Source organism: Malania oleifera, chromosome 12 (genome assembly GCF_029873635.1).
Source record: "Malania oleifera isolate guangnan ecotype guangnan chromosome 12, ASM2987363v1, whole genome shotgun sequence".
NCBI lineage: Eukaryota > Viridiplantae > Streptophyta > Magnoliopsida > Santalales > Ximeniaceae > Malania > Malania oleifera.
The window spans coordinates 51,469,658-51,492,961 of NC_080428.1; the positions used below are offsets into that span (position 1 = coordinate 51,469,658).

Here is a 23,304-nt window from a genome sequence, read left to right on the forward strand (position 1 = left end):
GGCGGCGAAATTAAAAATCATTTTAATATTTTCATGGAAAAACATGGAATGTCGGAGTCGCCACTAACCTTTAGTGCGGTTAGAACACATGATTACTACCCCGTTAGGGGTAGAATCGGTCTACAATACCAGAGTTGGGGTCGGGAGTTCGGTTACGCGAGGGGAAGGTATGAGCACCCCCTACGCGCCCGTTCTTAAGAACGGTACCTAATTAATTTAAAATTATCCCTAAGTTAATCTAATAAATCTTTACATTACTCCTTTTTATGAATTTATAAATACATAGGAAAATAAATAAATATATACATATATTCCCTCAGAGCTTAGGGTACGTGATGCCCAAAGGCTAATACCCCTTGCAATTAAATCATAGGGATGAAAATAAAAAAAATATTTTATAACAAAAATAATAATGATAATAATAACAATAAATAAAATAATAATAAAATAATAATAATAATGATAATAATAAACATCATAATAATAATAATAATAAATAACGGTAAAAATAATAGCGATGATAGTACTAACAATAATAATAATAATAATAATAATAATAATAATAATAATAATAATAATAATACCTCAGCATATGTATATATATACGTATGATAATAAATAACATGTACTCTAATATATGGTAATAATAACACGTAACTCAAATGTATATATACACCAATAGTGATAATACCATCTACCTTAACATATATATATATATATATATATATATATATATATATATATATATATATTTGCACAATAATAATAATAATAATAATAATAATAATAATAATACCACGTACTAGGATATGCAATATTGACACATGTATGTATATGTATATAATAATTATAACAATAATAATATTAGTGCTCATAGGCATACCTAAATAATACAATACATACTTTAATATTTAACATATGATTAATGATGAAATGTACAATATGAAAATAATTAATGAAATTAAGGAAACAATACGATCTTACAATTAATATGTAAACTATACAATATGGAGATAAATCAATTCTAAAATTAGTATGTACTTACACGATTATGAATATGACAACAAGATAATGAAATTATGGAAACACTCAATGCTAAAATCAATATGCAAAGGTCCTAACAATTCTAAAAATACCATGAACAATATGAATGAATCAAAACCCTAATATATATACGTAATTAACATAGCAATAGGGAAAAATCCAAGATATACGGCATTAATGCAACAATACTAATAATCCAAAATATACCATATTAACACCATAAAAATATTACGATTTAAACTAAAAATAAATATTACAATTGAAATCTTACCTTGGCAATAAAAAGAAAAATCCTACAAGAATGAGAACAAACAAATTAGTATTTATAAATATGGACATCCTGAATAAATATACCAATAAAAAAAATATACATATGATGAAATATACCATAATATTAAAAATGCCCCTTACAATAACAATGAACATTTAATAATGGTTGAAATAATAATAATAATAATACAACAAAATTAACTGTCCTAAATTAATATACAAACTACATAATACTAATACTAATATAACTAACATAATAATAATGCTAATATTAATAAACCAACCATATAATAATGTTACTAATAATGATGTATAAATCATACAATACTAATAATAACAATACACCTATAATGTGATGACAATATTAGAAATATTATACAAATCATATAATAATATTATTAATGGTTATATACAAATAATATAACAACATTATTAAAAATGACATTCACATGACAATAATACTATTACAAATAATATACAATACCATAAGATAGCAAAATGGAACAATGAACTATGATAAGATATAAATAAGCATGTAACATTAAAAATAATAGACAATGATAAATCACCATATAATGAACCTTAACAAACATATATACATATACTGTAACCATATAACACAATAAACCATGATGAATACAAATATATATACATAATAGTAAAACAGATACGAACATAACCATATTAATAAAATATATGAAAAAAAAAATAATAATAATTACAAATAAATAAATAAATACCAAAACAAAATCTCACCTTTGGGCAGTGTTGTGTGTGCGTTCTGTGTATGTGAGTGTGTGTGTGTGCGCAGGGAACTCAACGTGGAGCTGGAGTTGCAGCGAGTAGAGGGACTGGTTCGCAGAGGAGAGGAGATGGTGCGCGGCTCTGCTGGAGACTGGAACAGAGGACTCCCGGTGGTGTGGCTTGCTGAGGGGATGACGTACGGGGCCGAGGAGTTGCAGAGGCTACTGCGAGTAGCCTGGTGAGGAGGCTTGCCGGAGGTTCAGGTTCTGACGGAGCTGCTGGGCGCCACTGAGAGGGACTGGCTGTGGTGCGGCGGGTGGCGGGATCGCGCCGGCGACTAGTAAAGAGCAACGAGAGCAGAGGAGCCTTCGGGTTGCTGTTTGAAGGCTGGAGAAACCCCAGGTTGCTGCTGTGCTCTGCCGGTGCTCTTGGGTCTTCGAGTGGCTGTGTGGAGGTCCGGGGATGAGATGCGGCTGTTGGTGATGCTCACGACTGGGCAGAGGGGCTGTCAGGTGGTGTGCCGTGAGCTTGCTGAGAGATGGGGGATGACGGCTGCTGCTTGGAGGATGAGGGATGGAAGAGGATGGAAGAGAGAGGTGGGAGAGTTGCCGGGTGTGAGGCCGCTGCTGTTGCAGCGAGTGAGGGAGGCTCGATGAGTGGTGGCTGGGTGCGCGCGAGAGAGAGGGAGAGAAGAGAGGCTTTAGGTTTTTTTTTGTTTTTTTTTTTGTCTCCCTGGCCGTCTTCCCCTCCGGCTGTGGCTCCCCCCCTCTTCTTATAAAAAAAACTTTGAAAAACCCTAAACATATTTCCTTTTTGGGATTTTATTTTTCTTTTTCTATTTTTTTTATTCTTATTCTTATGGTAATAATAGATATAGAAATAATAATAATAGTAATAATAATTATAGTAATAGCATCAATAAGGTAATAGTAATAAATAATAATAATAATAATAATAATAATAATACTACTAGTAAATAATAAATAATTATAGTAAAATAATAATAACAATAATATTAATAAAAATAAAATACTATTATAATAATAATAATGATAACATTACCAAAAGTAATAAAAACAATAATAGTAATAATAATAAATAATAACAATAATAATAGTAATAAATAATATATGAAAAATAAAGGTAATTATAGTAAAGTAAAAATAAACGTACTAGTAATAATAAATAAAAATGAATAATAATAATAATAATAATGATAATAAAAATACAAGTAAAGTACTAATAACATAGGAAAATAATAATAACAAAATAATAATAATAATAATAATAATAATAATAATAATAATAATAATAATAATAATCATATCGGGCCTGGGTAAAAATGTGGTGTCTACACTAGGATCACAAGGTATGGTACCTAGTGAAGTAGATTCATCACCAGTACGTGACACACTGACGTCTTCCGTGTCCACTGCAATCCCCCTTTGTAAGTCACTTAACATTTCGATTAATCCATCCGAACGTGTATCACCACCTACTATATTTGCCCCCTCATCTTCATCGACATCATCATCGCTCTGAACTACGTAATTTTCACCATGGAACACCCATCTTGTGTACCTTTTCTCCATTCCAAAGTCTAATAAATGTAAATGGACCAGATCAATGTGTTTGAATGTTATGTTTTGGAATTTCTTGCAAGGACACCTTATTCTACTAGCACCGTCAGCACAAGGACACGCGAACTCTATGAAATCATGTACCCCTTTCACGTATTCTGGCAAAAACCTACTCGGAGCGTTCATCCAACTCTTATCCATGTTCATTAATTCCCTATAACATGTTCAAGTAAATGGTGTTGATTACATTGTCAGAATGTTTATGACGCCTACATTGTGAATCCTATAATTAACCACCTTCCGTCTAAAGGGTACGAATCCTATCCCATTTAGGAATGTTGCAATTACATTGCGATCAATTGCTCAAATTCCTTCGTCGTAGTCATTAAAAATTTCAGCAGGATCTCCCCACGGCTCTCTAAGTACACGAGATAGGGGAAGTGCACATCACCTGCTAGTTTTCCATCACTAACAAGTTGTCACCACACCCCACTATGCACCCAGAGAACACAAGCAGAGACATAATCGAAATATATAATGACAATGACGAAAGCATGAACGATGACAAGAATGTAAATACAACTTCCTAAACTATCCACACTGGACAATTCAATAATGGTTGAAATACAAACATGACTAATCGTAAATGAAACAAATAATCGACATGTTCAATTGATTATTAATCTACATAATATGACTAATAATCAATTGAATTTTAACAATTGATTTGTCCCATATGTACGATGAGACATGAATGTATAGTATCCATTGTGGAACGGGTCTAAGCTTCGATGCACACATGAAATGACAATAATTAATTTTACATAAGGAGCCTGTGATAAGTAGGCAAGGCATAAGCCTTATGGCATTAAGGTGTGAATCTTTTGAGAATTTCAATTTTTAGATAAAAATACATAAATAAATTACATGTACTTTAAAAATAAGGAAAAAACTACATAATTATAAATGCAATGTAAAAAATAAATATACTTTTTAAACTATTTTTTAGTCATTCAAAATACTAACTTAAATTCATTAAGTAAATCAAGCCAAGAGAAAGTTATAAAATTGCAAAGTTCATATTACTTTCAAGATTTACGATACAACTCCCAATTATTCCTATATTGTTTCCAAATCTCATCCAACAATAAACCTCCACCTCAGTCAAAACTCTGCCACTTTTAATGATACTTGACGAATCAAAGCCTCTTCTTTCTCAAAGGCTTGAAGACTTTCTTTCCTTAATCTGTGTCCCTCCCTCCTCCTTCCCTCCCTCTTTGGTTTTTCCTCTTTAGATGGGACTCTCCCTTGATGTAAGGATCTTATTTTCCATGTTCCTCAAAGACAGTGATGGTGAAAATAATGATGCATGCATGGTTGATGGATGTCTTATGACTCTTATTTTGTCAATTAGATTTATAGTTGAACAAAATCTTTTGTATTATTCCTTGAAGCCTTCGACCATTTTTTGACTATTGATGAATGATGAATGTTTCTTGAGTTCTCTAGTATGAGTGTTGTTAATGATTATGTAGTTCATAACTAAGCATGAATAATGCCTATTACCTCAATATTTTTCATTTAAAAGGAAAAACATGTCTAAATATATATATATATATATATATATATTTTATATTAAATAACATATCACAATCGTGTTGTATCGTTGTTTTTACAAAATCACCATATTGTTGTATCAGTCTTTTGTCGTATTCATATCCCGTAATGGTATCGGTGCTTCCTAGATTAGGAATAACACAAGGGAGGAATTGAGCAAGCAATATGACACAAAATAATCCATCTAAAGGACATCCTTAAGTCCTTATCCCCGTCAAATCATTTACGAGGTGATACAGTTACATAAATATAGAAAAACAAAGGCAAACTAGACCACAATGAACAATTTAGTTAGAAAAGCCAGCAAAATATTTTTGAGGTATCCCAAATTCAGAAATATGGCAATGCATCAAGAACATGAAGTGGAATATCCCCCCTATACAGATTAAGCTAGACATGATTGAATCTTTGAATAAAAAAATCATGCCTTGAAGCTTCACTTGAAATTACTAATAAAGTTACTAATCATTTGCATAAGCATGTGGATCAAGCTGCTTCACCTAATGATGTGTGAGCCATGAACGTGTTAGATAATTGAAAGCCAATAGCAATAAAAATTAAGACTTTCTACCAAGCCCCAACTCCAATAAAAATTAGAGAAGTGCAAAAGAATAGTGGGCAACTCAACTCTAATAAAAAGTAAAACTTACTACCAAGCCCAACTCCATTAACTGCAAAAGGATAATTCCAATACAGTTGTGACGAATCACATGCTGTTGAGTTGTTGCCGGCTACCACAATAAGATCTTTTGCTGAAGCTTTTCCCTTACTCTTGAAAGTAATTTACAACCTTCCCATCCATGGTAGCTTGTATCAAATGGAGCAGGAGCAGAAGTAGGAGGGAGAGGAAGAATTGATTACATCTATGCATATTGAGGTCACCACGCTTTAAAAGAATATAATTCAGGTTTTGACATTTCTTTGGTTCAACCGAAACTGGTGATCATCATACTAAACAAGCTAAATAAAGAAAATCGTTGCAAAAGGGATCTCATGAAATGGATGTGATACCCTACCATGATATGGTGTCTTAAGAATGAATGCCTCCTTGGTGGCGTGTGATAAATTTAGACGAAACAAGGAATGGGTTTAGGCAAGCAATATTTGGGATCTTCAGGACACAAAATAATCAATTTACAGAGCAACCATAAATCCTTATTCCAGCCAAACATTAAACTGTCCACATTTGATTCCTCAAGTATCATTAAATGCGTCGTATCTTATCGTGGAGCAGCGGGAGGTTGGAGGTGTGGAGTCAAGTCGTCTGTGGAGCTGGGGATGACTGATGCCTGTGGCTGTGGTTCGTGGAGCCTGGAGGAGACGACGACTCGAGCTGGGGATCATTTGCACTTCGCAGGCTCGTAGCACCGGCAGGTCCGGCACATAGCAGCGCACCAAAGGAGAGGAGAGGAGAGGATTGATATTTGAGAGAGTGAGAGCTGAGAGGTCAGAGATGAGCGAGGAAAGGGGAAGAGCCACGGCACGGGTTAAGGGCCATTAAGGTTTTTTTGGAACTAAAGTCTGAAGTAGTAGTGACGGTTTCAAAACCGTCACTAATACCCTATTATTAGTAATGGTTACCCAAAACCGTTACTAATACACTTAACTATTTCTTTTGTAAATTTTTTTTTTAAAAAAAATAGTAGTGACAGTTTCAAAACCGTCACTAATACCCTATTTTTAGTGACGGTTCTACCAAACTGTCACTAATACCCTTAACCATTTCTTTTTAATTTTTTTTAAAAAAAAAAAACTAGTAGTGACGGTTTCAAAACTGTCACTAATAATCCTTTATTGGTGATGGTACAACCAAACTGTCACTAATACCCTTAACTAATTTTTTTTAATAAAAACACTAGTAGTGACGGTTTTCAAAACCGTCACTAATAACCTTTATTGGTGACGATTCTCCCAAACCGTCACTAATACCCTTAACTAATTTTTTAAAATAATTTTTTAAATAAAAACACTAGTAGTGATAGTTTCAAAATCGTCACCAATACACACTTATTAGTGACGGTACTCCCAAACCATCACTAATATCTTTAACTATTTCTTTTTTAATATTTTTTAAAGAAAAACACTGGTAGTGATAGTTTCAATACCGTCACTGATACCCCCTTATTAGTGACGGTTCTTTCAAACTGTCACTAATACCCTTAACCATTTCTTTTTTAATATTATTTAAATAAAAATACTAGTAGTAGCGGTTTCAAAACCATCACTAATACACTAGAATCGTCGCTAATATTTTTCTAGTAAAAATTTTCGTGTGGAAATTATTTACCTCACTATTTTTAGTGACGAAAGTATTAGTGACGGTTTTAGAACCGTCACTAATAGTGTCGTATTAGTGACGACTGCTGAAACCGTCACTAATACCAACTTTTAGTGATGAAATTGAATTCATCACTAATGCTTTCGTCACTAAAAACCAGTTTTTTTGTAGTGAGCCAAATCCGATCTGGTGATTATCAATAAAATCAAATGCCCAATCAACCTTCTATACTAAGATGGATTCAAAAGCTTATCACATTCATCTTTGGTTCAAACCAAATGTTACTTCATAGGAAACTTGAGTTGTTTAGCACCTAACAAGTCATAATCTTGAACTATATCCTAAGCATACTTTCTCTAGCGTAAATGAATTCCAGCTTTAGATCTGGATGCCTCTAAGCCAAGAAAATACTTCAAATCCCCCAAGTCTTTCAACTTGAAATGACTATTGAGGAACGACTTCAGTTCAGCCACTGTAACTTCATTATTACTTGCTATCAAAATGTCTTCCACATAAACAAGTAACACAATGAAAGAAGTATTGATTTGCTTGGTAAAAAGAGAGTAATCAGCTTCTAAGGTTTAGACATGGAGAAAATAGAAAAACCAAGAGCTTGGTGTTAGCTTTACCGTGATCTCAAGAGGGGCTGGGGTGAATTGGTATTTTTAAAATTTATCTCCTAGGTATTCCTCTTAACAACAGTATGTTCACAAGCCTATGGTCAATCTAGTGCAAATAATGTAAATATACCAGAAATTAAATAAAGCAGTTTAAACAATCACATAAGCACCAGAAAGCAATAAATAAAGGATGACACGCAGATATGTTATCGAGGTTCAGCCAACTGCCTACGTCCTCGCCTTGGCTAACTAGCACAAGGATTATCACAATAACTTGCTCACTTAAACGGGTGGAGCGGCATCTATACAAACCAGGTCAAATTACCACAGGACTGACCTCAACCTTTACACCAATCCTTACCGGGCTAGATTACTGCCCCCTCAGGCCACGCCTGAAATCTCTCAGATATACAATCAAACGGTACAATATATGGGTGCTTTCACGTAAAGCAGATTTGTACCACAAATGCGTACAGACACAAACACCACAGATGATTTAAAATGTAAGCTCAGTGTGGTCTAAATAGTTTCAACTCTTAAATAGATTTGCTATCATTGTAATGAGTGCGTGAGAGTGCAAACCTAGATGATCTTTGTATCACAGGATATTCAATTTAAGTGCTCAAACAAAGATATTATCCAAATTTCATATATTTCAATCAACAAGTTTTCTCAATATATATGTATATGAAGCTCTAGCAATGTGTATGTTTGGTTTGCAAAATATATGAAATCTTTGTATTTCAGCAGATGATATAGACTTGTATGCATATTGCTACAAAGATTAATATAACACACACACAAATACCTTTTCGCAAATATATCAATATGAATACCACAAGATATTTGAGTATGTTTGAAAGTATTTTTGCAAGCCCCAAACAAATACGAACTTCCTAAGTTATTGCAATGAGAATGCAATACTCGAGAGTTCACCACAAGTCTTTTTAGGGTAGGCTTATTGGCAAAGCCTCCTAGGAAAACTTAGGTTATGCTCTCGAAAAAAAATCGATTCAAATATGCAACAAATGAGAGAGCAAACCTCTAAGAATTAGTACTCAATACACTTACAAATGATATAGATAGATGAAGAAGGTAAGCTTGAGTGGATTTTCAAAAGAGTATGAGCAGTGAGAGGCAAAGTAGAGTATTTTTGCTTGAGAGAGATTTTCTTAATCTTTTTGCTAATCGGTGTTTAATCCACCAAATGAAAGAGTATATATAGACATAATGAAAATTTTGACCGTTGGGGACCTATTAGGGATTATTGGAAAAGTTTAATGACATTTAAATCAATTTAACCCTATTTAAAATTATTAATCGTGGTAAAAAAAATAGGAGCAACCCGAGAGGTCCGGTCGACCAAAAATGGTTCAGTCGACCAAGACTCAAATGGCTAGGTCAACCAGGGGATTTTTGAACTGAAAGGCTCGGTCGACCAGAGAGGGAGATTTCCCAAACATCCGAGGTTCGGTCGACCGGGCCTTTTTGAACTGCATGATTCGGTCGACTAGACCGCTGGGAATTCTCCTGAGACCCTCCAGTCGACCAGGTAGTTGGAGTACAAAAGTGGTCGGTCGACCGGGAGGTCAAAATGTTGACTCCTAGGTGGTTCGGTCGACCGGGGTCAAATGAACTATAGGGTCTCGGTCGATCGAGACCTTGGTCAACGGTTGACACAGGTATGGTTCAGTCGACTAGGACAAAAATGAACTAATTTGGCCGGTCGACCGAAAGTGCACCAAGTGTGCATTTTGGTCTCGTCTTGACACAATCAAGCCCTATTTAAGTGTCTAACAAATATATGTGAAAGTGTGAGTGTCCTAGGGGAACTTGGGGTCAAATTTGAAAACACCAAAAAAGTCCGGTATCGGTCGACCGAATACCCTAAGGTCTTTGTAAGGTCATTTTTGATTTGCATCTGGTTTGAGCTTACAAAATAAATCATGCATGTGATGTGTGTGCTTATTACAAACTGAATACCCTAATTACTATTACAGACAAAACTCACTACAAAGATATTACAATTAAGAGCATGAATGTCTTCAAGCTTTGAGCTCTTGCGTGCCATTGATGATATGCTAATATGAACCTACACATGAACTAGATATTTATTAAATACAGGAGTATTTGTCATTATCAAAACCGGGCGTGACCTATAAGGTCAACACTTGGCATGCTGGAGACAACCTACAGTATTAAGTTAGAGATGCAGAGATGGGGTGGGGAATCCCTGCCTATGAAGAAGATGAAGGAGGAAATGCTAAAGAAGCCTATGAACATTGATAGTCATCCAGATTGTGAGGTGCTCTTCGAATTCTAGAGGATCGACGTGGAGGAGAAGGTAAAGGACTGGGAGGTAAAGGATTGGGAGGTAGGGAAAACGTGGTGTTATATGGTGGAGAAGCGTGTATTAGTTGGTCGGAATGGAGGTATAAGGAATAGGGACTGGAATTACTAGAGGTTAAAAAGAACTAGGAGGAGAGCTAGAACCAGAAAAGAAATAAACGGGGTCACGCTGATTTGAGGGCTGACCATATAGAAAAATATGCTTATGAAGGAGAACATATCGGGATATAAATGTTAAGTGAGTATTTAAATTAATCAAACAGTTTATATCCTTTGATGTTAGGTGGGTATCCGAGGAAAAGACATTTTATGGCTCTAGGTGCAAATTTGGATCGATTGTGTGAGAGAGTAGTAGCATAACAGAGAGAACCAAATATTTTTAGATGTGAGTATGATGGTTGTTTGTTCATTGAGAGTTGATATGGTGAAGAATTGTTTAGAGATGGGACTAGAAGTCTATTTATGAGGTATACGGCTGTAAGAATGTTGTCTACCCAAAAATGAGCGGGACGATTTGCTTCAAACATTAAATATGTTGATGTTTGCGCCGCACAACTGCATTTTTTTGTGGAGTTTCAACACAACTTAGTTGATGTTCGGTCCCTTTAATGGTATAAAAGTCAAGCATAGAAAATTCTGAGCCATTGTCACTTCCAATTGCTTTAACTTTGATTGAAAAATTATTTTCCACATGATTGCAAAAAGATGCAATAATGGCCTAGTGTCAGATTTGGATTTCATTAATTATGTCCATGTAGCTCTAGAGAAATCATCCACTATTGTTAAGAAGTATTTGAAACCATCTTATGACCAAATATAATATAAAATTGTATTGATCATCTTTCTAGCTAATCAATACAAATTCATGTCCAAACCATAATTTCCATTATCTCAAATACTACATAATTTTTTTGAAAATTGAAAAGAAAAATTACTTTTTGAATTAATTATTCTCAAATTTATAAATAAAAATGAACTATTTTTCACAAAAAAAAAAAAAATACTCTTAAGTTTTACATTTTAATGCAAATCTTGAAAAATTAAAAAATAAGTTGGAGCTCTTATAATTCTTGGAAAAACTAAGATGAAACATAGAAAACTAATTTTCACAAGTAATCACTCTTTTAAAGTTTTCTCTGCTTTTATCTTTTTCTAAAAAAATAAGTAAGCGATCATGTTTTTTGTGTTTCTTCCTGTCTTTGTTTATCTCTTCCTTTTTTCAATTCTTCCAGTTTTTGTTAGTCCTATATCCTTTTTTAGTTTTCTTGTTTGTCCTTTGCTTTCCAAGATATTTGTAAATCATTTTCTTTTTTACCTAGGTACAGATCTTGGTCTTCTTATTAATAATAAAGATCTTCTTAACCTTTCAAAAAATAAAATAAAAAAACTATCCATGAGCAGCCATGTCTATGCTACAGTTCCTTTCGCTTAGATTCTTCCCAATCTTGAATATCCACGAATCGATCAAAGCTTAATAGAACCGCATGATCTATTAAGGAAAATTCCACCAATCGCACTTATGAATTCTGTGCACCGCATGGGCTCTTATTGTAAGCTGTTGAATTTTAAAAGTGACAGATTAACGAGGCGCATATGGTAACAATGGTACGCGCTCTAGCTCCAAGGGTATGGGCGTTGTACGTGGGTCATAATGATAATGACCCAAAAATTAAAAGTCCTTCTACCATATAATACTCCCGAGGAATCTCATATTATACAATTTCAACGAAGGTATTAATCGGCGTTGATTGGGGTAGCTGGTCGAAAAACCCCAGTCTGGCTGCGCAATGTGCGCTGTTTTAGCAAGAAGCTCCATCCCAATACGTCATAAAATTTTGCATTTCCTCTCTATAAATACCAGTCGAGCGTCTGAAGGATTATTGCAGTGAATTGCAAACACACTTCTGCAAACTGCAGACTCTATACACCTTATTTGTTTAAGCAGGAAAAATGGCAATGAGCCCAAAACCAAGCCATATAAGCTTTGCTGCGTTTGTAGTGCTCATGGGATTCGGGATGATGGCTTCTCAGACCATGTCCCGCTCGCTGCAGGAAACGTCCATGCAAGAGAGGCACGAGCAGTGGATGGCTCGCTACGGGCGCCGATACAACAGCAGCGCCGAGAAGCAGAGGCGTTTCATGATATTTAAAAAGAGTGTGGAGTTCGTTGAGAAGTTCAACAGCGCCGTGAATCGGTCCTACACCCTCGGCGTCCACCAATTTGCGGACCTAACTGAAGAAGAGTTTCTGGCCACGCATACTGGTTATAGTATGCCCTTCGATAAAATGTCAACCGAACCGACGCCGTTTAGGTACGAAAGCATGACTGATGTCCCATCCCGCATCGATTGGAGGGAGAGAGGAGCAGTTACTTCGGTTAAGCATCAGCATGAGTGCGGTACGGACGAGAAACCTTTTTCTAATTAATTTACTTCTATTATAAATTTATGTTAGCTTTCAAAAAAAATTAATTTAATTACTTCAATTATCTTTTTCTTAATGAATCCATTGAGTATAAGGTTGATTTTGTTGCTTATATTAAGGGCTGTCCACTTGAGTCACTAAATATATAAATGAGAGTGAATTTTGGTGTGATTTTGAGTTATGACAAGTCATGATATTTTTATATGATAGTATTTTTACATATATATATATATATATATATAAAGTATTTTAGGTTTGTGCTACATATGTATAAGGAATGTTTACTTGTGTCTATAAATAAGTCAAAAGTTATTTTAAAGCTAACATGGACAGTAGTAGTTTGATCCACAACATGGTGTACGTCATATACGCACACACATGAATATACGTACTTGTAGTTAAGGATCAAAATACGAGGTCTTTTTTTATTGATGGTATGGTGGAGATCAAATTTCACAAGTACTACTTGAACCAATGGATGACTACGTAAATTGTTATGTGTTTTGATGGTTGGTCCTATGTTTTTCTTTGATTTGTTGTAATGCTTATACTTTCCAAAACCATAATAGTGATATATTTACTTCCATTTTCTCACCAATCAAACACTATATTGTCTAAAAAATGTGTTGAGTGTAGGGTGTTGTTGGGCATTTTCGGCAGTAGCAGCTATTGAAGGAATTATCAAGCTCAAATATGATAAATTGATCTCTCTCTCCGAACAACAACTAGTAGATTGCAATACATACGGCATGAGTAGAGGGTGTGGAGGTGGTTGGATGAATGATGCATTCAATTATGTTCTACAAAACCAAGGAATTAGCAGCGAAGAAACCTATCCCTACCAGGGATTTGATGGAAATTGCGACACTCAGAGGGCAGCCTCTCCTTCAGCCAAGATTAGTGGGTATGAAAATGTACCTTCAAATGACGAGGCATCACTGTTAAATGCAGTAGCCAATCAACCAGTTTCTATCACGATTGATGCTTCTGGAGAATACTTCATGCATTACAATGGTGGGATATTTCGTGGTCCTTGTGGTTCTGGGCATAACCATGCTGTCACAATTGTTGGGTATGGAGTGGAAGAAAATGGAGCCAAATATTGGCTAATTAAGAATTCATGGGGTGAGCAATGGGGTGAAAATGGCTACATGAGGCTGCAAAGAGATTATGAGGATCCAAGGGGCCTTTGCGGCATTGCCATGTATCCTACTTACCCTACTGCATAAGTTATATGAAAAAGATCCTTAGATCATGATCTAATTTGTCCACTACATTACCTTTATATTTCTTCTTAATTTGTGCACTGTTTTGTGTGTTTGAAATTTCTAAACAAAGTAAATCGAGTTATAGAAGTTATTCTATTTGTATCCTGAATTAATTTTCCTATTGAAATAGTTGGAATAAAGGGTTCCTTAGTTTTGTGGATTCTTATTTTCTTTATTTTTTTTTATTCTATAATAATGCCTATTTCTACCTATAATAATAATAATAATAATAATAATAATAATAATAATTTATAGACAAATTTAATAGTAACCAATAAAAAAGCATCACTAATAATACTTTATTAGTGACGATTCAAAAATAACTACAAGTACGACTGTTAGTAGCCAATATAGAAAGGGTCACTATTGATACATTATCAATGATGCATAGGCATCTACAACTAATACTTCAGTCACTAAAAGTCCTACGTTATGAGGGGATTCTGGTGTTGAAATTTTTGTGACCCTTTTTCATTAGTAGCAACACATTAATGTCGGTCAATAATAATTTCCTATTAGTGACCCATTTGAATTTGTCACTAAAAGTTACTATTAGTGAAAAAATTATCACTCACTAAAAGTTTTGACATAAAATTTTGCATGACGTCTCGAGACCGAGGGTGCCTTGGGGAGGCAAATGAAAAAATGATGATTGTTTTGTATTTTCAGGAAAAATTGGAAGTGGAGTCACCACTAACTTTTTCAAGTGTAGTTAGAACACATGATCCCTACCCAATTAAGAGTAGATTCAGTCTATCTGTACGAAAATCGGGATCGAGAGTTTGGTTATGCGAAGGAAAGGTACTAGCAACCCCTACACACCCATTTTATGAGCGGTACCTAATTAATTAAAAGTTATCCCAAATTAAATTTCAATGGCCTTTTATTTTACTTCTTTTAACTGAACATATTTGAAGGGACTTGCAGAATAGCCTTAAGATCTGGCTATAGTGTATACGCATAACAAAAAATAATAATAATATGATTACGTAAATCCTAATTACGTGATTAGGATTATATCTGCGAGATTTGTCTTGTTTAGTCTTGAATCTGCAAGTACGAAAATGAGCTCTTGAAAACTACCAGGAATCTTCTACTATATTCCTTGAACACGCCTTCCTCTTGAGAGAATGAGCTTGTAAGTGGCTGCTAGGGCTTTCTTCTCTCATGAAAATATCTGCCACTGTGAGAGTTCGCTCGTCTTACCCTAACTGCTGAATGGAACATGTGTATATAGGCTACAATAGGGACTTCTGGGCAAATATGACTAGGGCTTCCCATGTAATTAAGAATTCCTAATTCGACCCGAATTCATCCTTAATTACGTTAATTATAACTCATACCACTAAGGAATTATAATTGCACTCCCCGTCATATTCGAAATTAATTTTTGAGCTCCTATTATTAAATGCTTATTTATCTCCCCACGTAAAGATTACGGATACCCGTCTATTAAATTAAATTACTGACAATTTAATTAATTGACATATTAATTCCTTGAGACCTTCTACTTAACTTATTTGATGTGTTGGATTCAAAATCCACCTGCAGGGTTTGACACAATTAAAACTTATAAGCTTCCTCAAGGAGTATCATCATTCCCGATATTGGGACATGAATTTCATCAATAATTAATGTTCACCATACACATAATGTCATCACCCAACTCACTGAGTTTTTTGACCCATAAAGAATCTCACTTTTTTATGAATCAAAGTAATAAACACTATATGCAAGTTTCCAATAATCATATCAAGATTAAGAGCATAAGCACTTATAATAACCATGAGGTATTAATTATTTTATATAGTCAGTATAAAAACAATTACCTCAAGACGATCATGTTTAATACACACAAAGTGTACTAGCACAAGGGGTTAGAACTGTACCATTCCCAATAGTCAAGACATACCTATTAAAACCTTGTGCTACTGTCATACCAATGTTGTGTCCAATTTCATTTAAGATTGTGAATAATAAACTTATATTCTATAAGAACTGATGATCTAATCTTCTGTGTATAAGTCACACTCTACATACTAGATCATCTATTATATAGAATAAAAGACACACATACATAATTATTAAATAAATAATGTCAGAAAAAAATTGCTCACAAAAGATTCTCATTAAAATGGAATAACTGATGTCGACACGCCAATTTTAACCCTACCCGAATCTCAAAAACCCTGGGAATAGAGGAACAGAATAATCGGGGAAAGTTGATTTCAGTTGTAACCAATTTCGGAGAGTCATTCTCGTGCCAATGAACTCTCTATAAAGAGAGGGTCTCACCATGGAACTCACGATTGGTGGTTCACGCAAAAGGAGGGGGGGGGGGGGGGGGGGGGGTTTTCCATATCCATTGTTCACACCTCACCCAGACACTATCCATCTCATTCATTTTCTAACTCTTTCGTCCACTTCACCAGCTCCCACCACCCTACGCTACCTCCACGACCACCACCATCTAAAGCCACCCCGCTGCCGTTGCCACCTTACAGATCCATCACTCGCTTATTCTCCACATCTCTCAACTATTCTCCAATACTCTTCATTTTCTCGTAGCTCTCTCCCTTTCATCGGTCATCTCCCTCCTTCTCCTGTCTCTTGTTCATCTCCGTCGCCCTTGCCACTCATGCACGATCGCATCTCCATACACAAAGCGCAACGTCGCCACTCAGCCCCTCACAAATCATAGCTTCACAGTTTCGATTAGCCCTCATTCTCCTGTCCTCGTCGTCCCGGCCTACCTCCACGGTCATCTCATGCTCCAACGTCAGTCTCGGTGAAAGTCCTCGCAGCCCATTGCACCAGTCGTCGTCACCAGCCATTAAGTCTTCCACCAAGGACACCCAATGCCTCCATCCTCGTCTCTCCGTCCTCATCCCTCACTCTCGGCTTTCCATCGCAGGGGGCTCGCATGCCATTGAACACTCTTTTTGTCACTCTCAAGTCTTTGTTCATAGTCATCACCACTTACTACTAGCTTCACGAACACTCACACACTGATATTCTACTCCATGTCCACCATTAAAACAGCTGCATGCTCCACCAGCTGCTCTTCCAAATCTCCGGCAACCTCACAGCCCCTCTGCCCAGCCGTGAGCACCACCACAGATTCCATAACTTCGGCAACTCCCAGACCTTACCGGCCACCATCTTGTAGATTTAATCTCACAGACTCTCCCATCTTTCACCTAAACTCAAACATCCATCTTAGACTTCGAAATCTCTCTTACTCTCCCATTTTTCGAAACGAAGCTCTGGGCATCTATTGGACACCTCCGACGACGAGCTCAGGTTTCCGAGCAGTGAAATCAAAGTAGAGGAAGGAGACGAATTGATCTCAACGGCGGCGGGAGAGTCACTCTCTCACGGCTCTCACTCCCCCGCGGCGGCTAACCTTGCAGCTACCAGCCAAACACAGCAGTCCCAATGTCCGACTGTCTAGTCCCACTGACCTCAACTAACTAATGTCTTCACCCCTGTTCATGTCCTCCGTCGTCTCTTCTCACCGGCACCTTCATCCTCCGACGTCGTTATCTTGATGACGTCTCCGGCGACCACCACAGCCATTTGCCCCCCACGGCCACAGTCACGTCATCCCCCCACTATGAGTTCCCTGCATGCTAACCCACACTGTTAACACTTACTTTCACACACCCACCTATATATATATATATATATATATATATATATATATATATATATATATTTAATCTCCACTTACACTCTCACATCAACCTCTCTATTCTATTTCTTCTTTATTATTATTATTATTTTTTTGATTACGCACCGGATATTCACGTGTCCGTTTTACAGTCCACGTAACTAATCCTGCGCCCCTTGAAGTTGACCCACAACTCCAAAGAGAGAGGTATGTCCCATGCAAGTTGGTTTGATGTTCTCATTATTAGTCTCTAGCATTTTGGCCAACTTTTGCGTTGAAATTTGTGATGCCTTTGCTACATGAATTACTTCGAAGAATTCCTAAATGGGTCTAGGGCATGTGTATTTTATAAGATTCAAATGTGATAGTGTGATTGGTGGCATTACCTTTGAAAAGTTGTGCTATATGTTTCTAAAACTGTGACAAGTGCAGTTAACACCACACAGCACTACGCACTCATACTGTACACACACTGCACACACAACACCATGCGCACACACTGTACACACCTCACCACGCACACAAATGGCACACTACCAGCAACACACGCCACACCCTCTAATACACACACAAACACACACTGTCAACACCCACAAACATCCACTAAAACACACAGTACACTCTCCTACACCTGCGCACACACTGACCCATGCACCGTTTGCACACAAATCTACACACACGACTTCCACTCTATTTCACAACAGCCACCATCAACCCAACTACCCTTCCTTGTCACTCCACTATTAGATCTGAGAACGAGTGAGAGAGATGTCAGGAGGTTCTCGGAGATCAGGGGCTTACTTTGAGGTGTTGTTAGTTGTTCTTTGTAGTAGTCTCGATTCTCTGCATCTCTGGCCTGCTCTGCATTGGAGTTTCAAGGACATAAAGTTGTTGGAGATAGTGCTGCTTCTTCTTGCCCTCTTGGCATCTGTGTTGGCTTTGGGCCTAAAACTAGTCTATCCCCCTTTAACCCGTTCATTCCCAAGTCATTTGGGTCTTTTGAATTGATATGAAACCGATTTAACTTTCCATTTTACTTTTCATATTTTTTCAATTTTCGTAGATTTTGCATTAGTTTTCTTTTTATTATTTAATTACTTTTGGAAAAAAATATTAAAAAATCACCAAAAATAAAAAAATTCCAAAAATGGCTCTACACTTGAAAAATTACAAGAATCTAGAAAAAGTCTTAGAAAAATCACAAAAAAATATTTTTGGGGTCCGTGTCGTCCTGAAGGAGTTCGAAAACCTTCCGGAATATTATTTTCATATATAAAAAAATCCTACATATTTCAAAATCCCGAGAGTGTATTTTTGTAAACTATTTTCTTGATTTTCTTATCCCGATGATTGTAAAGAAAGGCATTAAACTCTTTAAAGTATGGTATGCCCTGATTCTGTGGGAATACCTATATATTATCTGTTTTGTACAATTTTTTTAAAATAAAAAATTTGAAAGGGAGTAATTTTGAAAGACTTATTGTATTTATCTTGGGATAATTTTTGATTATTATAATACCGTTCGTAAGAATGGGCGCGTTGGGGGTGCTAATACCTTCCATTCGTGTAATCGTACTCCCGAACCCAACTCTAGTGTCGTAGACCGATTCTACCCTAACGGGGTAGAAATCAAGTGTTCTAACCGCACTCTAAAAGGTTAGTGGCGACTCCACCACACATTAGTTTCCATGAAAATCACATTTTCAAAATACACATTCTTTTTTCCTAGTCCGCAACCACACCCATTTGCCATTATTTTGGTGTGTCCGGGACGTCGCGACAGCTTGGCGACTCCTCTGGGGACGCTTGAGAGTTGAGCCAGTAATTAATTAAGAATTATCCCGATCTCCAATCTAAATAAGTCTTCTTGATTACTCCCTCTCATTTTTGTACAAATTGATAACTTGATTGCATATATGTGAATAATTGTGTATATAAAATTAATTGTAAATGCTTTGCTTGCTTTGATACTTGGGTAAGCACGTAATTAGTTCATATTGTTTTAGCGAAGCATGTGATTAGTTGTGAATATCTTGAATAAGCATGATGCTTTGTTTCCTCAGGTGTTTTGTTAAGCATGTATTTAATTGTAAATATGGTGTTCAAACAAGCATGTGAATAAGTGTGGGCATAGTGGAATTAGGCTAAGCTTGTAAACTCACACACTTTCACAGCTCTATACCCAGGCTTTCCTTTTCTAGGATTAGAAAGGAGTGTAATAGTGTCAGCCCCCATGCGGCAAGGCCTATGGGGACCCACAAACCACTCCGCTCAGTGCGAGCTTTGTCTGGACCTCTATGCGGGAGGATGGAGTTTCAATCTAGGGACCTTTCTTTTATAGGGATTAGAGCTTAACCACACATGATTGTTCACAATCCCTTGCCTAGTGTAGAGCCTCAGAGAACCCTATGTACATACCTTCCCAAGGTTGGGACAAAAGCCACATCCTTCTCCATATGTTGTAATCCATGTCTGTTGTATATATGTTTTGAAATACTTTGTGCTGTACATTCTACATCTACTTAGGCATCCCTATCACTTGGCCAATATTACGGAAAAAGCCCATTTAATTTATGGAGTCAAATTTTATCCCCTGAGACACATTGTCAAGGAAAAAAAAATGGTTTATTCCCGAGATCATTAATGAATGGGGTTTTTTCCAAAACCTTGGCCAAATGATTGTTTAGGTTGCATTACATGCATACATGCATGCATGTTCTCCTCTGATGAGCCGGTAATCACATTTCGATTTCTTGTAAAAACAGGCTGAATCAAAGACCGGGACTTCAAGATTGAGCCCACTTCTACCCACCCTTACAACACTAGAAGTAAAGTGAAAGTCATGGTAGAGCAACTAGAAAATCATATTTTGGGCATAGAGCAAGGACAGGATGAATTAAGTAGCCAAATGAAGAGGATATTGGACTTGCTGTTACACAACGGAAATACAGTACGAGAGCAAGATGATGAATCTGATATGGATCATATCCATGCTCCAAGGTTCACCCCAGTTCGCTGTAGGAAACCTCCTCCCAAATAGTGCTGCATTCACTCCTACCGCACTAATGCCAGGAATCCCAGTAGTTGGGGTACCCCAGGTAACGGTGACAAATATGAGGGCAAGCAAGATTGCAACTCAATGTCGTTGTGATGCACTTGAAAAATGGTTGAGAGCCATTGAAGGCTCTAATTCACTTGGTTCTGTCAATCCAACAGGCCTTTGCCTAGTACCGAAAGTGGTCCTACCACCAAAATTCAAGATTCCGGACTTCGAAAAATTTGATGGGACCCAGTGTCCACGAACTCATCTCCAGTTGTATTGCCAAGAAAGGAGGCCCACTCTGACGATGAGTGACTGATGATGCACTGCTTCTGGAGTAGCTGTAGAGACCCTATTTTTATCTGGGCCAAAAATTATCATTACTATACTATTATTATGATTACCATTACCTTATTATTATTATTATTATTATTAGAATTAGTATTTTTTTAATATTTTTATTTTATTATTATTATTATTATTATTATTTTGTTATTATTACTATTATAATTATTATTATTTTTAATACTCTTATTGTTATTATTATCATTTATTATTATTATTTCTATATTCATCATCATCATCATCATTATTATTATTATTATTATTATTATTAGTATCTTATTTTGGCTATTATTATTATTATTATTATTACTATCTTTGTTTTTTATTAGTAATGTTACCATTATTATCATTATCAACCATTATTTTTAATATTTACCTTATTTACTAATTATTATTATTATCTTAGTATTTATTATTATTATTATTATTATTATTATTATTATTATTATTATTATGTGGTATTGGCTATTAGGGTTTTGGGAAAAGGGATTATAAAAGAAGGGGAAGGGGGCGCACAGCAGGGGCACGGCCAGAGAGAGTAAAAAACAAAGCTTCTTCTTCTTCTTCTTCTTCTTCGCCTACGCCCAGCCGCAGCCACACCGCACCACACCTGCTAGAGAAGCCCACAGCCCCTGCAACCACCATCACACCAGCACGAACCAGAGCCACCCAAACCATCTCCTTCTCGGCTACCATCCCTGACTCCTCGCAGAAGGCATAGCGGCGGCAGCTCCACGTACACAGCAGCCCTACCCCGTCATCGACGACTTTATTCTCCGCCCTATCTTGTTGCGATCACTGCTACACTAATCTCCGGCCAACATCCAGCCTACCACGACATCACCGGCGAGCCCTTGCAACAGTTGAATCTCCTCCATCAACCTTCATGGCCAGCCAGGAAAGCCGCGAGCCACCACCGCTGCTACACCAGCCCCTAGGACCTCCAACCACCACAGCAGCACTACACCTGCAGCACCACAGTAGCCCAGTACTCCGATGACCTCCCCTTCCAGCTTCGGCGATCCACCTCCAGCGGTAAGCTCCTTTCATGCAAGCCACACACACGCGCGCACATATATATACACATGTATATGTGAAGTTTAAATTTTTTTTCATACATTTAGTTGGTGTTATATATATATATACTAACTTTAATTTATTTTTTTGCAGGATTTTTTTTTCATCTTTTGTAATAATATTTATTCAGGTTTTATATATATATATATATATATATATATATTATGTTCATTTGTTAATTAATTAATTAATTAATTAATTTATTTTTCTGTTTCATTTCTTATTCTGATTTGTTTTAATATTTAAAGCTCAAGACTTCATTGTATATGAATGTATATTAATATATTATTTGTCATGGTATATAGTGAATGTTCGTATCTAGGCTTTTTATTGTATATACATTAAAATTTTAATATTCTGTTTATGGTTTCATTTTATCGATGTGATATTTGTTTAGATTTTTTTTTGCAGTAATTATTTTAAATACTAATCTGTTAGTTCTCATTATTGTTAGGAGTTTTTTTCACTACCGAGGTAAAAGTTCTATTGCCTGATATTTAAATGTAATAAGTTTAGAGTGTCAAATATTATCAAGTGTGTCATATTCATGTTATACGTTAATACTTAAGGGTTTTTTTTTTTTTTATAGGACTATATTTAAGCAGTATGATTAATATTTAGGATTTTGGTTGTGTTTATTTAAATAGGTCATAGTCATTGTTGTGTGCATTTAGGGTTTTTGATTGCTCTGATTTTATGTTTAGTATTTGTATATTTAGGGTTGTGTATTAATTTCTGTGGCCATATTGAATAAGTACATATTAATTTTAGAAATAAATCTTTTCCATAATTTCATTACTTTCTTGGCTTCTCATTGGTTTCCATATTACCTTAGTTAGAGATTTACCAATATGTGTAGTGTACATATCCTTAATTGCATGTTAGTATTAGAGGTAACTTTTATATTGTTAAGACATGTATATTATTATTATTAATATTTGCTATTATTACTATTAACCTTATTACCATCATTAT

The 23,304-nt window shown here is 35.9% G+C and overlaps 1 protein-coding gene across 1 annotated transcript; it reads left to right on the forward strand.

The window, feature by feature from the left end:
- The first annotated feature begins 12,220 nt into the window (after window positions 1–12,220).
- Window positions 12,221–14,354, forward strand: LOC131144906 (ervatamin-B-like). The gene is made up of 2 exons (XM_058093854.1): window positions 12,221–12,900; window positions 13,563–14,354. Exons 1-2 carry the CDS (start codon window positions 12,453–12,455, stop codon window positions 14,153–14,155), a joined length of 1,041 nt encoding a protein of 346 aa, XP_057949837.1. The 5' UTR covers window positions 12,221–12,452; the 3' UTR covers window positions 14,156–14,354.
- The last annotated feature ends 8,950 nt before the right edge of the window (window positions 14,355–23,304 follow it).

Excerpts from the sequence above, each read along its gene's own strand:
- LOC131144906 (XM_058093854.1), top strand. The coding sequence starts at position 12,453 with ATGGCAATGAGCCCAAAACCAAGCCATATAAGCTTTGCTGCGTTTGTA. Across the intron at positions 12,901-13,562 it reads TAAGCATCAGCATGAGTGCG|GGTGTTGTTGGGCATTTTCG; the intron begins GTACGGACGAGA and ends TGTTGAGTGTAG.